This window comes from Hypanus sabinus, unplaced genomic scaffold (assembly GCF_030144855.1).
Source record: "Hypanus sabinus isolate sHypSab1 unplaced genomic scaffold, sHypSab1.hap1 scaffold_558, whole genome shotgun sequence".
NCBI lineage: Eukaryota > Metazoa > Chordata > Chondrichthyes > Myliobatiformes > Dasyatidae > Hypanus > Hypanus sabinus.
Window position 1 is genome coordinate 213,259 of NW_026781419.1, and position 15,029 is coordinate 228,287.

The following is a 15,029-nucleotide window of genomic DNA, read 5'->3' on the forward strand; positions in this document are numbered from 1 at the left end:
TTCAATTAAAACCAACTCTTTCAAGCTGTTAAGATCATCACTTATATTCTTATATGTGCACCAGTGGTCAAAACACACATACTTCTCATAAGCAAATTCCATATAAGTCTGCCTCACAGATTTCCAAATGTCTAAACTTTTGCCTGTATGCTTCAGGGACCAACCCATAAGCTTAGAGCACACCCTGTTTCACTATGTCAAAATCAGCTGCTTCATCAACTGTCAAAACAGAATATGCTTGCTGAGCCTTCCCCTTAATTACACTTTGTAAGAGAATATGCCAGTCCTCTTTTGGCCACTTTAAACTCTGAGCAACCTTCTCAAACAGCTGAAAGTATTCATCAAACTCTGCCTCGTAAAAAGGAGGTACCAATTTAACTAACACACACAAAATGCTGGAGGAACACAGCAGTCCAGGCAGCATCTATAGGGAGAACCACTGTCGAACCACTTTCCTCATGTTTGTTCTACCAATTTAACTTACTGACTGGCCTCAAACTTATCACCAGAGTCTAATGCCAGACCCCTTTGCTGCAATCTCTCTATATTTTCCAGCTCTAACACCCTCTGTCTTTCTGCTTCCTCCCTCTGTTTTTCTGCCTCTCTAGCCTCAAACTGCCTCTGCCTTTCTGCAGCCTCCATCTTTAATTTTTCTATCTTGTACTGGACCTCCAGCTCGCTAAGATTGCTTTCAGAAAACACCTCCAACTCCTCCACTTTAAACACACCCTCAGATAAATAATGTTCTGCTATTATCCTCTTCATATGTGCTCTCTTCATTGTCAATTTCACCTTTTACCAATACTCAACAACTCAATCCTACTGGCATCCTCTCATGCCTCAGAGGTTGAGGCTTCCGGAAATCTATCAACATCTGTTGATGCTGATATTCCACACACAAATAAATCAAAAGGGATTTCCCCAATGAAATCAATAATTAATCAATCAATATGCTCCCAAATCTGTTCATATCCAGGACAAACCCCCAATTTTGTTATGAATCGTAACGCTTTAGAAACGAACCAGCAGCAATAGACGACACCTGAAGATAGTTTTTGATAATAAAAGGATCTTTATTAGAATCTAGTTATAATACAGTAACTTAAGCAAGATAATCATAAGTTATGTGTATATATGTGTATAAATATAATTTCCAAACTATTAAGCTTGGGGGAAACAAGGCTTCAAGTCTTGATGTGTTAGAGTATGAAAGTTCAGTACAACCACAGAATAGATGATGAGAGCGATATTTGTAATCCAGGGTAAATGGCGAGAGAAGGCAATTATGTCGAATTCCACAGGCTCCACCGTGGTAAAACGAGACAACAGTCGCTGTAGATTTTATGCTTCATCGTTCCGAATCCACATACAAATTATCACTGAAAGTGACTTGTCACAAGGGGTATCATCTTCAAGTGAATTATCACATCAAACCCAGACAAGGGTTAACACATAAGTGGTCTTCACAGGATACGCCAAATCCGATCCACACCCATGGATCAAACGAGGTGATAACCACACATTCGATATACGGTGAATCGATAATTAACCCACCCTTGTGGTCACAGGAAAGTTCCAAACAGTGACCCTCAGCCACTAGTTCCCCGGTTCCAATCCTTCCACTTTTCCTCCTTCCTCTCCATCTGAGTGTCTCTGTCCTCAGTTAAAACTAAACAAGCTGTGAGCAAATTAAACAACCTGCAAGTCAGACTGACTCACCATCCTAATTTCTGTCTCTCTCTCTTAAAATGACAGTCCACAGCAAACAAAACCTAGGGATTCATAATAACGGCCACTCCCCATTGTGAACTGACTGGTGTGCCAGTAGTTGGGATGACTGAGTGAATCCTTTCCCAAATTATGAACAGATGAATGGCTTCTCCCCGGTGTGAACTCGCTGGTGTCTCTGTAGGGTGGATGAATGAGTGAATCTCTTCCCACAGTCTGAGCAGGTGAATGGCCTCTCTCCAGTGTGAACTCGCCGATGACTCAGTAGGGTGGATGACTGGGTGAATCTCTTCCCACAGATCGTGCAGGTGAATGGCTTCTCCCCAGTGTGAACTCGCTGGTGATTCTGTAGGGTGGATGACTGAGTGAATCTCTTCCCACATTCTGAGCAGGTGAACGGCTTCTCCCCAGTGTGAACTCGCTGATGTCTCTGTAGGCTGGATGAATCAGTGAATCCCTTCCCACATTCTGAGCAGATGAATGGCTTCTCCCCAGTGTGAACTCGCTGATGTCTCTGCAGGCTGGATGAATGAATGAATCTTTTCCCACAATCTGAGCAGGTAAACGGCTTCTCCCCAGTGTGATCTCGCTGATGAGTCTGTAGGTTGGATGACTGAGTGAATCTCTTCCCACAGACTGAGTAGGTGAATGGCCTCTCTCCAGTGTGAACTCGCTGGTGACTCTGTAGTGTGGATGACTCAGTGAATCCCTTCCCACAGAATGAACAAGTGAACGGCTTCTCCCTAATGTGAACTCGTTGGTGACTCTGTAGGTCGGATGACCGAGTGAATCTCTTCCCACAGACTGAGCAGCTGAACGGCCTCTCCCCAGTGTGAACTCGCTGATGACTCAGTACGGTGGACGAATGAGTGAATCTCTTCCCACAGTCTGAGCAGGCGAATGGCCTCTCTCCAGTGTGAACTCGCTGATGACTCAGTAGGTTGGATAACTGAGTGAATCCCTTCCCACATTCTGAGCAGGTGAATGGCCTCTCCCCAGTGTGAACTCGCTGATGTCTCTGTAGGCTGGATGAATCAATGAATCCCTTCCCACATTCTGAGCAGGTAAACGGCCTCTCCCCAGTGTGAACTCGCTGGTGACTCAGTAGGGTGGATGAATGAGTGAATCTCTTCCCACAGTCTGAGCAGGTGAATGGCCTCTCTCCAGTGTGAACTCGCTGATGACTCAGTAGGGTGGATGACTGGGTGAATCTCTTCCCACAGATTGTGCAGGTGAACGGCCTCACACTAGTGTGAACTCGCTGATGATTCTGTAGGTGGAATAACTGAATGAATCCCTTCCCACATTCTGAGCAGGCGAATGGCCTCTTTCCAGTGTGAACTCGCTGATGTCTCCGTAGGCTGGATGAATCAATGAATCCCTTCCCACATTCTGAGCAGGTGAACGGCTTCTCCCCAGTGTGAATTCGCTGGTGTCTCTGCAGGCTGGATGAATCAATGAATCCCTTCCCACATTCTGAGCAGGTAAACGGCCTCTCCCCCGTGTGAACTTGCTTGTGACTCAGTAGGGTGGATGAATGAGTGAATCTCTTCCCACAGTCTAAGCAGGTGAATGGCCTCTCTCCAGTATGAACTCGCTGGTGACTCAGTAGGGTGGATGACTGGGTGAATCTCTTCCCACAGATTGTGCAGGTGAATGGCTTCTCCCCAGTGTGAACTCGCTGGTGATTCTGTAGGGTGGATGACTGAGTGAATCTCTTCCCACATTCTGAGCAGATGAACGGCTTCTCCCCAGTGTGAACTCGCTGATGTCTCTGTAGGCTGGATGAATGAATGAATCTCTTCCCACAATCTGAGCAGGTGAACGGCTTATCCCCTGTGTGAACTCGCTGATGAGCCATTAGGTCAGATGACTGAGTGGATCCTTTCCCAGAAGTTCAGCAGATGACCAGCCTCTGCCTGGTGTGTTATGAACTGACTGGTGTGTGCACAGGTGGGAAGACTGACTGAATCCCTTCCCACACACGGAATAGGTGAATGGCCTTACCCAGTGTGAACTTGCTGATGTACCTTCAATCGAGATAACCGCGTCAATCCATTCCCACTGTCTGAGCAGGTGAACAGCCTTTCCCCTGCGTAAAAAGACAGACATGCTAGTTGGCCAAAGGACCGATTGAATCCCTCCCCACAGTCTGTGAAGGACAGATGGTCTATTGAATCTCTTGCTCCACTTCTTAAGTATCTAGTCAGAGACTGCAAAACTGGTGTGCCGTGTTTGAGAGTCTTGGAGATAAATTCCTTCTCATTCTCAACCTGTAACAAGATTTACAAAATCCATCAATGGGTGTAGGACAACATTTCAGATGAGATCACTTGAGTTGCCAAGGTTTGAACTGGTATCACACTGTTACAGTGAGGTTCAACCCAAGTTGGAGAGAGAAATTATCTCCTGACTGGGCACATTGCTGGTATCTGGAATGACCATCAATTTCCTCATGCTCTTGTGTCTCTATAGGAATGGGCATTTCTGCCATCTCCAATTTGTACCTTGGCTCAGTTTGACTCTATGCATTGGTATTATTCCCGGTTCCTGCTGAGCAGCATTGGTGCCTGGCCCCACAGTAACTGAAACAGTCTCATGCAAATAGTCTTTCTTGATGTGCAACTGGGATTTTCCTTAACTTAACGTGCCACAGTTTTAATGCCATATATAAAAAAAAATTCCTGCTGAGATGAATGGTTGGTCTTCACAGCTGTTAAAAGGATTTAGAATGAATTTTTGTATTATTTCAGGTTCTTGTTACAGTAATAGAAAATTACAACACAGAAACAGGCCATTTTGGCCATCTAGTTAGTGCTGAACTACTTCAACTGCACACTCCCATACCCTTACCATTTAGGTACCTATACAAAGATCTTAAAAGCTGAAATTGCACCACTTGTGCTGGCTGCTCATTCCACACCCAGATGACCGTCTGTGTGAAGAAGTTTCCCCTCATGTTTCCCTTAACGTTTCACCTTTCACCCTTAACCCATGGTCGCTGGTTGTAGTCCCACCCCATCTCAGTGGTAAAAGCCAGCTTGCATTTACCCGAGCTATGCCCCTCTATCACAATCAAATCTCCCCTCAGTCTTTTATGTTCCAAGGAATAAAATCCTGACCTGTACAATCTTCCCTTATAACCCAAGTGCTCCAGACCTGGCAACATCCTTGTGAATTTTCAATGAACTCTTTCAACCTCTTTTACATCTTTCATGTAGGTAGGTGACCAAAACTGCACACAATACTCCAAATTAGGCCTCACCAATGTCTTGTACAAAGTCAACATAACATCCATCTCCTGTACTCAGTACTTTGGTTTATTAAGGCCAATGTGACGAAATCTTTCTTTCCGTCCCTATCAAACTGTGACACCACTTGCAGTGAATTCCCAGTGAATCTGTATTCCCAGATCCCTTTCTTCAACAGTGTTCCTCAGTGCCCTCCCATTCACTGTGTAAGACCTAGGTCCTACCAAAATGCAACTTGTCTCAATTAAATTCCATTTTGCATTACATAACCCATTTTTCCAGCGGGTCCAGATCACACTGCAAGCCGTGATAGTCTTCCTTGCTGTTCACTACACCCAAATCTTGGTTTCATCCACAGAGTTGCTGATCCAGCGAACCATGTTAACATCCAGATTACTGATATAGATGACAAACACCAACAGATCCAACAGTGATCCCTGTGGCACACCACTAGGCGCAGGCCTCCGGTCAGAGAGGCAACCATCTGCTACCACACTCTGGCTTTTCCCAATTTACTCATCCAATTTACTATCTCATCCTGAATGTTGAGTGACTGAACCTTCTTGACCAACATCCCATATGAGACTTCGTCAAATGCCTTGCTGAAGTCCACGTAGATATCCTCTGCCTTATCTTCAACCACTTTCCTGATAACTTCTTCGAGAGACTCTGTAAGATCGGTTAGACAGGACCAAGCCATGCTGCCTATCCTGAATCAGTCCACATTGATCCAAATACTTGTATATCCAGCTCCTATATGTTTTGGTCATGTTCTGTACTGAAACATTTTTGGAAGTTTATTTTCTCTACAATTTCTAAAGTTTTAAAAATTAATTTACAACCTAATAAATTGACTGTTTTATTTCGCATAATCCCTCAATATTTTCATGGTATTTCTCCATCAGACCAACATGTAATTGCATTTGTCACATTATCGGCCAGAAGGGCTATTTTGTTGAAATGGAAAGATGCTTCTGCTCCTACGTTGATACAATGGTTTTCTCAGGTGATGTTATGTCTTAGTTTGGCGAAAATCAGAAGTCAAACTTTTGATTCTCGATTTGATTTTGAGAAAAGGTGGAGTTCATTTGCCCACCTCTATCATCTGATTTGAGTTAATTAATATGGTTTCATTCTGATTTTTCTTTAAATGGATTTGAGTTAGTGGATTGATGTTTATTTTTTATGCAAGCGTGTATGATGTATAGCTCCGGGGTTCTGCTGCTAATGCATTTTTTTGTTTTTTTCTTTCAGGTTTTTTTTTAGTTAACAGGGTATTTTTTTGCTTCTTTTTCATTCAAAAAATATTCTTATAAATTTATTTTTTCTTATTATTACTGATATATTGCTTAGCTTTGTTAATCAGTTATTTGCTAATTTAATTTTTTATTGTACATAATGACATATCGACTTAATGTATCTTTTTTGTTAATCATCAATAATAATTTATTTAAAAAAAGATTTTAAAATGAAATATCTGCAACCTGCACACACTTTCCAATAACTTTCCCACTAGTGATATCAGGCTCACCAATGTATAATTTCCTAGTTTATTTTTAGAGTCTTTCTTGAACAGTGGAACAACACTGGCTGTCCTCCAATCCTCCAGTTCCTCACCTGTCACTAACGGGGATTTAAGTATCTGTGCTTTGACCCCAACAATTTCTGCACTTGTCGTCCACAGGGTCCAAGGGAACAACTTGACAGGCCCTGGGAACTTATCCATGGTAATTTCCCTTAAGACAGCAAACACCTCCACCTCTGTAATCTGTACAGGGTCCATGGAGTTGATGCTGCTTTGCCTCACTTCTATATACTGTGTCCATCTTCTGTGTAAATACGGAAGCAGAAAAATATCTCCCCCATCTATTTTGTCTCCTCATATTCTGATCTTTCAGATGATTTTTTTTTTTCGCTTGCAATCTTTTTGCTCTCAACGCATCTGCAGAATCTCTGAGGATTTCCCTTCACCTTGTCTGCTGGGACAACCTCATGCCTTCTTTTATTTCTTTCATAAGTATTCACTTGAATTTCTTGTACCCCATTTCTTCCTATTTACCTGTAGCTGGTATGCACCTCCTTTTTATAGATCTGGGAGAGGAAAGCCAAAGGGCTGATAGACCTGCATGGTGGGAGGTGGGGGTAAGGGGGGGCGGGGGCTTAATCTAAAGTTGCAGGGGGAATGGGAGCCTGAATAACAGAACAGATATTGGAGGGGTGGTGGAGACAGATGTTGTTCTGTCCTCAAAGTCAGGAATGAAAAAGTTGAGCATTGTGCTGTGAATATGCTGAGCCCGGTATATTTCAATACAAGTAACAGTGTAGGACAGGTGGATGTGTTAAGGGCGTGGATCAACACCTGGAATTAAGATATCACTGTAATATTAAGAAGTTAGCATCTCGTAGGCCGCTTGTGACCCTGGCTATTTTTTTTAAAGGTCATAGCATCCATGAGCTTGAGAATAAGAGTATAAAGGCACAATTGCTTTCCCATGAGATAAGCTGAGCGGGTGAGCAGCCTTGGTGTGAGAAGCACATTGTGCCTTGTGTTTCTCATGGCTCCTGCAAGATAAGCAATTAGAGCGAGTGACTATTTACAAGGGCAGCAGACTTTGGGTGGTGGGCCTGTGTCTGTCTGCATCCACACATAGTAGCAAATAAAACTGTTATACAAACAATTTATGACTGATAAAGTTAACAATACCCATCTGTAGAGAAACTAAGGGGGGTGAACCCACAGGTATCTGTGTACATGACTGCATGATATAAAGAGAACTGTATTTGCTTCAGGAGAGAGAGACCCTCGAAGCAGCCTCCAAGAGAGAGTGCAACCCACGTGTGGAACCAAAGCAGATGGCCGAGATCTTAAATAATTTTTCATCTCTATTTACTCAGGAGATGGACAAAGGGTCTATGGGAGTGTGGAAAAGTGGCATTAAAATCCTAGACATGTACAGTTTAAAGAAGAGAAGTTACTTTGCTGTTCAGCTTCAAACATAGAAGTCTACAGCATATTCCAGATTTTTCAGCCTAAAATGTGCCAACCATGTAACTTACTCTGGTAACTGCCCAGAATTTCCCCAGCGCATAGCCCTCTATTTTCCTAAGCTCCATGTACCTATCTAAGAGGCTGTTAAAAGACCCTACTGTACCTGCCTCGACCACCGCTACCATCACCCACAACTCTCTGTGTATAAAAAACTTATGGCTGACATCCCCATGGTAGCTATTTCCAAGCACCTTGAAACTATGCCCCCTCAAGTTAGCCATTTCAACCCTGAGAAAAAAACCTCTGGCTATCCACACGATCAATACCCCTCATCATTTTATACACCTAAAAAAGGCTCTAAATATAAACAAGGAAATTAAACCTTGCTTTGAGGATTTGTGAGAAGTATAGAAAATTATGAGGGTATGGATCAGGTAAATGCAGACAGCTTTTTCCACTGAGGTTGGGTGGGATGATAACCAGAGGTCATGGGTAAGTGGAAGGTGACCATTTAATGGGATAGTGTGGAAAAGCTCTTTACTGAAATGGTTGGGAGAGTGTGGAATGAGATGCCAGCGCAAGTGGTGAATATGACCTCAAATTCACGATTAAGAGAAGTTTGATAGGTACCTGGATTGTAGGGTTATGGAGGGTGATGATCCCGGAGCAGGTAGTTGTATTAGACAGCTTAAATGTTTTTTCGGCATTGACTAGATGGGCCAAATAGACTGTTTCTGTACTGAACTTCTCCATATTTCTATGGCAGAGAAGTTGTCCAAACTTGTTTGGAAGGGAAAAGGTAGGAGGGACAATGGAGCTGCAATGGCTAGAGTTTCTGGGAACAATTCGGGAGCCGAGTGATTGATACATCCCAAAGAAGTGGAAGTATTGGAAAGGCAGGAGGACACAACTTTGGCTGAAATGAGAAGCCAAAGCCAACATAAAAGCCAAAGTGAGGGCAAACAAAAGAGCAAAAACTATTGGGAAGCTTTTGGAAACTAACAGATAATGAGTAAAAAAAAAAGTCAGATGAGCTCAAGGCTTGGAATTATGATTTGTAGTCATTAATGAGTCTTGGTAGCACCCAACAGTCTGAGGCATTCAGAGGAACAAAATGATCCGGGCCTCAATATCTCCTGAAAAGCACAGCTCCCTGCACCAGGTACCTTTCAGCTTTTATTTCGGCAGGCACATTCAAACTCCACACGCTCAAAATTTCATTTCTGAAGGCCTCCCACTTACCATTGCCAGAAAACAGCCTGTCCCAAACCACACGTCAGATCCTTTCTGATACCATCCAAATTGACCTTTCTCCAATTTAGAATCTCAACCCGTGGTCCAGACCTATCTTTTTCCATATTTACTTTGAATCTCATGGCATTATGATCACTAATGTCTGTCACCAGCCCTGGATCATTTCCTAACAGCTTATTGCACACTTTCTACGTACTGAATAAGGGCACATTTGACAAACTCTACCCCATCTAGTCCTTTTACATTATGGGAGTCCTAGTCAAAATATGGAAAGTTAAAATCAGTTATTGAATCAACCTTTGTTTCTTGGCATGGTCTGTGATACCCAAGGACATAGGGTGACAGAGGAAATGAAACACATTAACATTAGGAAGGAAATGGTGTTGAGAAGACTGATGGGACTGAAGGCTGACAAATCCCCAGGTCCAGATGGTCTGCATCCGAGGGTATTAAAGGAGGAGGCCCTGGAAATTGCGGATGCATTGGTAATCATTTTCCAATGTTCCTTAGATTCAGGATCAGTTCCTGAGGATTGGAGAATGGCTAATGTTATCTTTCTTTTTAAGAAAGTAGGGAGGGAGAAAACAGAGAACTATCGACCTGTCAGCCTGACATCGGTGGTGGGGAAGATGCTAGAGTCCATTATTAAGGATGAAATAGTGGCATATCTCGATAGCAGTGATAGGATTGGGCCGAGCCAGCATGGATTTACCAAGGGTAAATCATGCTTGACTAATCTGTTGGAGTTTTTCGAGGATGTAACCAGGAAGTTAGACGGGGGAGATCTAGTGGATATAGTGTACCTCGATTTTCAGAAGGCATTTGATAAGGTCCCACATAGGAGATTGGTGGGTAAAATCAAAGCTCATGGCATCGGGGGGAAGGCATTGACATGGATAGAAAACTGGCTGGCAGATAGAAAGTAAAGGGTAGTGGTGAATGGGTGTTTCTCGGAATGGTAGGTGGTGACTAGTGGGGTGCCACAGGGCTCGGTATTGGGACCACAGCTGTTTACAATTTATGTCAACGATTTGGATGAAGGCATTGAAAATAACATCAGCAAATTTGCTGATGATACTAAGTTGGGTGGTATGTTGGGTGACATGTGATGAGGATGTTAGGAGAATTCAGGGTGACTTGGATAGGCTGGGTGAGTGGGCAGATACTTGGCAGATGACGTTTAATGTGAATAAGTGTAAGGTTATCCACTTTGGGAGTAAGAACAGGAAGGCAGACTATTATCTGAATGGTGTAGAGTTAGGTAAGAGATCTAGGAGTCCTTGTTCATCAGTCACTGAATGTGAATGAGCAAATGCAGCAGGCAGTGAAGAAGGCTAATGGAATATTGGCCTTTATTACAAAGGGAATTTCAGTACAAGCGCAAGGAAATCCTCTTGCATTTGTACAGAGCCCTAGTGAGACTACACCTGGAGTATTGTGTACAGTTTTGGTCTCCAGGGTTAAGGAATGACATACTGGCTGTCGAGAAAGTGCAGCGTAGATTCACGAGTTTAATTCCTGGGATGTCTGGACTGTCTTACGCAGAGCGGTTATAGAGACTGGGCTTTTACACGCTGGAATTAAGGAGATTGAGAGGGGATCTGATTGAAACATATAAGATCATTAAGGGATTGGACAAGATAAAGGCAGGAAATATGTTCCAGAGTCCAGTACCAGAGGGTATGGTTTGAGAATAAGGGGTTGGTCATTTTGGACAGAGTTAAGGAAAAACTAAGGAGTTAAGGAGAGTTGTGGGGGCCTGGAATGCACTGTCATGGAAGGTTGTGGAGGCCAATTCTCTGGATGCTTTCAAGAAGGAGCTAGATAAGTATCTTATGGATAGGGGAATCAAGGGATATGGGGACAAGGCAGGGACCGGGTATTGATAGTAGTTGATCAGCCATGATCTCAGAATGGTGGTGCAGGCTCGAGGGGTCGAATGGTCTACTTCTGCACCTATTGTCTATTGTGATCTCCCGACAAATCTGTTCCTCCAAACACCACAGATTGTTGGGTAGAAACAAGTCCTAGTAATTGATTCAATATCATAATTCCCTGTCCTGAGCTCATCTGGCTTTCCTACGATGCTTCGTGCATTGTGATATACACAGCTCAGCACATTCATCGCACCATGCTCAGCCATTTGATTGCTGACTCTGTCTGAGGTCTGAACAACATCTGACTGATGTCAGAAAACAAACTCTCCCTCATTATCACAAAAACAAAGGAGCTGATTGTAGACGACAGGAGGAATGGAGACAGACTAACCTACATTGACACCAATGGATCTGGGGTTCAGAGGGTGAACAGCTTTAAGTTCTTTGGTATAAAAATCACCAAGATTTCACTTTGTCTGCACATACTGGCTATGTTGTGAGAAAAGCAAAACAGCACCTCTTTCACTTCAGACGGCTGAAGAAGTTTGCGATGGGGCCCCAAATCCTAATATCTTTCTGCAGGGACACAATTGAAAGCATCCTGACCAGCTGCATCACTGCCTGTTATGGGAACTGTACTTCCTTTAATCGCAGGAACCTACAGAGAGTGGTGTGGACAGCCCGGCATATCTGCAGATGTGAACTTCCCACTATTCAGGACATTTACAAAGCCAGCTGTGTAAAAGGGGCCCAAAGGATTTTGGGGACCCAATTCACCACAAACACCAACTGTTCCTGCTGCTACCATCCAGGAAACAGTACCAAAGCAAAAGGAGCAACAGGCTCTGATCATCATCTTCCACCAGGTCATCAGACTGATTAATTCATGCTGATACAATTGCACTTTCATGTTGTATTGACAGTCCTATTTATTATTAATTACTATAAATTACACATTGCACATTTAGATGGAGATGTAATATAAAGGTTTCTACTGTTCATGTATATGAAGGATGCGCATAATAAAGTCAATTCAATTCAATCTCTCCACTATCTGTTCTGTCATTCTGCCTCCTATTCCCCTTACAATTTACATCACCCTCCCCCACACTAGCTCTAGCAAGCCTCACTGCTAGAATATTAGACCCCTTCCTGTTCTGCTCCCCTAACTCACCAATCCCCTCTCACCCCTTTGACTTTCCTCTGCCAGGCAACTCCCCTCAACAGTTTCTAAAGTGGTCCACCTGTTGTTATGGGGGATGGCCACAAGAGTACTCTGCGATGGCTATTTAACCTCATTTCCCTTCCTGACTCTCACCCAATTTCCTGTGTCCTGCACCTTCTGTGTAACTCACCTTTCTTCATGTAATATCTATCACGCCCTCCAACTGCTGGATGATCCAGAATTCATCCATTTCAAGTTCCAACTCCTTCAAGTGCAGGGTTACAAGCTGCAGCTGGATGCACATCTTGTAGGTGAGGGCCTCAAGGACACTGGAGGTCTCCTCACCTACCCACCAATGTCCCCCCTAATTTGTAATGACCAGTGTGCACATAAATCTTGTACTGTGCATTTTTAGCCAGTGACAAGATGTGCACAGTGAATTTTATATGGAGAGGCATTCATTTTAATAGCTAGCAAATCACTGTCGATAGGAACTTTGATCTCCTCTGGGTTCAATCGAGTTCATCTGCACTCTCACGCAACTGGTTTAACAGGCCTGGAACAGGTTGTTACAAAGGATGAACAGCTCTGATGGGCAGAAGGGTGCAGGGTTGCCCATGTCCCCCTCCCCTGGGAGAATTACAAACCGTTACTGTTGCCAGCCTGTTAATGAGAGAGAAAGAGATGGAGCAAAACATATTGGAATGGAACATTTGCTTCAGACAGGGGCTAGATAACACCGGGGGAGAGAGACCAGATTATGACTCCTGTAAGACTCACGGCTCCGGAGAGGGCTGTTTACTTGGTACTATTCTGTTCATAAAAATTCCTCAGTGGACAGCCCGAGTGGGCTGGTTTGATGGGCTCAGCCATTGAAAACTGATTGACACCTGAGAGCCTGTGAGTAGGGATAAAAGTGAGGTCTGGGGATACACCTCTCAGACGCACCAAGCGACACACTAGTGAGCACTGTTTAAGTGTTGGAACCCACGAGAAAAGTTGGTGACATCAGAGACCGAATGAAGAATTTTAACTCACAGTGTTTATAGCGAGGCCGGTGGGGGCTTGTGGGTGTGTCCACCCTTGCCTGGGTGACGAGTCCACCATGGAAGAACGGTCTAGCTAAAGGTGAGAGGGGTCATACCTGAATGGCCACAACAACACATCAATAGATCAAGATCGTAAAGGAAGGTTTGCAAGACAATAGCTGTTACTGTTTGCTCACTCTCTCTCTCTCCAACAATTACAACACATCAACCAACAACTACCTCAGCCTGTATGAACTGAACTTTATACTCACATATGACAATTCATTATCCCCTAGACAACGATAGCTTGTTTATTATTGATTATTATTATACCCACACTTTTAAGTTTAGTATTGCTAACGTGTATTATCTGTATATTTGCATTGTTGATATTGATTTGTATATTTTACTAATAAACACTGTTTTGAAAATAAACGGATACTTCTATTTTTGCTGGTAAGACACCCAGTTACGGGGTACGTAACAGGGTAATGAAGGATTTTCTCACCAGAGCTTTTGCACTTTGTTCATATGTGGTTTGCTTGCTAAATTACACTTTAAAAAGTCAGATTTCCAAATATCACTCCACTTCTTCCCACTTGCAAATTCTCCAGCAACTTTTGCATCACCACAATCCACACAGGTAACAACAGTTTCTATATTGGACATAAATATTTCCCCTGAACCCACCCCCAAATGACTGACAGTGGTGAACTCAGTGATGGCAATGCCAATGAATATGAAGGGAAGGGCAGTAGTCTGTCTCATTGTAGTCTGGCACATCTGAGATGTGAACGCTACTTGTTGCCAGGGCAAAGGTGTTTGATATCATTATGTACCCAGACAGAATGAGATAAAACATGTTCTCACTGGTAGAAAAGTCCAGAGCAAGAGGAGTTAGAACAAGCAACACACACAAAAGGGAGGAGGAACTCAGCAAGCCAGGCAGAATCTATGGAAAAAAGTACTAATGTTGAATTCCGCCGGCATTTTGTGTGCGTTGCTTACATTTCCAGCATCTGCAGATTTTCTCTTGCTTGCGACTGGAGGTAGACCAAAGGTGATTTTCTCAACTGGTGATGTAAAAGATTTTGTGCCCTTTCTCTGAGTGTCCAAGCTGGAGCTCAGCTCTGTCTGAGAACCATCGGTTCCCATTCCCTGGGGCCCGTGTACGGATCGGGGGCTGAGAGAGAGGGAAGAGAGCAGGACTCTCCTGGGGTTGCGGGTCACAGGAATTGCCCCGAAATCGGTGTTTAAGGTATAGAGACAGAAAATCGCTCTTACCTGCACACGATATTTCAAAGGCCTTCTGAGTACTGTGCGCATGCATCATACTCAGAGACGCCACAACCCTGACGCCTGCGCATTTCATCTGTGCTTCAATGCCGGCCAAAAACTATAACGCAGGGGCTTATGGGTAGTCACGGTGCCATTAAACATTTCTGCAAGCACTGGTTTAATGTCCGTACCTCATTTTTTTTCGTGTGTATAGAAAAATCTGCAGCTGTTTTAACGCAGAAAGCGGCTCCGATAAACAATATACTCAGTATCAACGTGTATCTCATGCCAAAGTAAAATGCAGATCTGAAACGCAGGAGATTCTGCATTTTGGAAATACAGAGACGCACACACACAAAATGCAGAAGGAACTCTGCAATTCAGGGAGCAACTAATTAGCGGAACACACAATCGAGCTGAAGGGGCTCCGCCTAAACGTTGTCTATTTATTCCTCTCCA

At 43.6% G+C, this 15,029-nt stretch overlaps 2 protein-coding genes across 5 annotated transcripts in view; both read right to left on the reverse strand.

The window, feature by feature from the left end:
- The window catches only part of LOC132389407 (oocyte zinc finger protein XlCOF6-like), a 48,533-nt gene extending 33,927 nt beyond the window's left edge, over positions 1-14,606 (reverse strand). The window contains exons 1-2 of one of the 2 annotated variants that reach the window (XM_059961929.1): positions 14,577-14,606; positions 13,303-13,408 (exon numbers count right to left, since the gene is read on the reverse strand). The gene's annotated coding sequence lies outside the window, so the exon portion shown is untranslated. Of the gene's footprint in view, positions 1-13,302; positions 13,412-14,576 lie in introns of those variants that run through there. The other variant, XM_059961928.1, reaches the window with a different exon arrangement.
- Positions 1,150-14,620, reverse strand: LOC132389408 (gastrula zinc finger protein XlCGF26.1-like). Of its 3 annotated transcripts, none has more exons than XM_059961932.1 (2): positions 14,577-14,620; positions 1,150-4,001 (listed from the first exon to the last, which is right to left on the reverse strand). In XM_059961932.1, exon 2 carries the CDS (start codon positions 3,587-3,589, stop codon positions 1,859-1,861), a length of 1,731 nt encoding a protein of 576 aa, XP_059817915.1. In that variant the 5' UTR covers positions 3,590-4,001; positions 14,577-14,620; the 3' UTR covers positions 1,150-1,858. The 3 variants fall into 3 exon arrangements, with proteins under 3 accessions (XP_059817915.1, XP_059817913.1, XP_059817916.1); XM_059961930.1 differs by lacking the exon at positions 14,577-14,620 and adding an exon at positions 13,303-13,411; XM_059961933.1 differs by lacking the exon at positions 14,577-14,620 and adding an exon at positions 8,599-9,344.
- Positions 14,621-15,029: the final 409 nt, after the last annotated feature.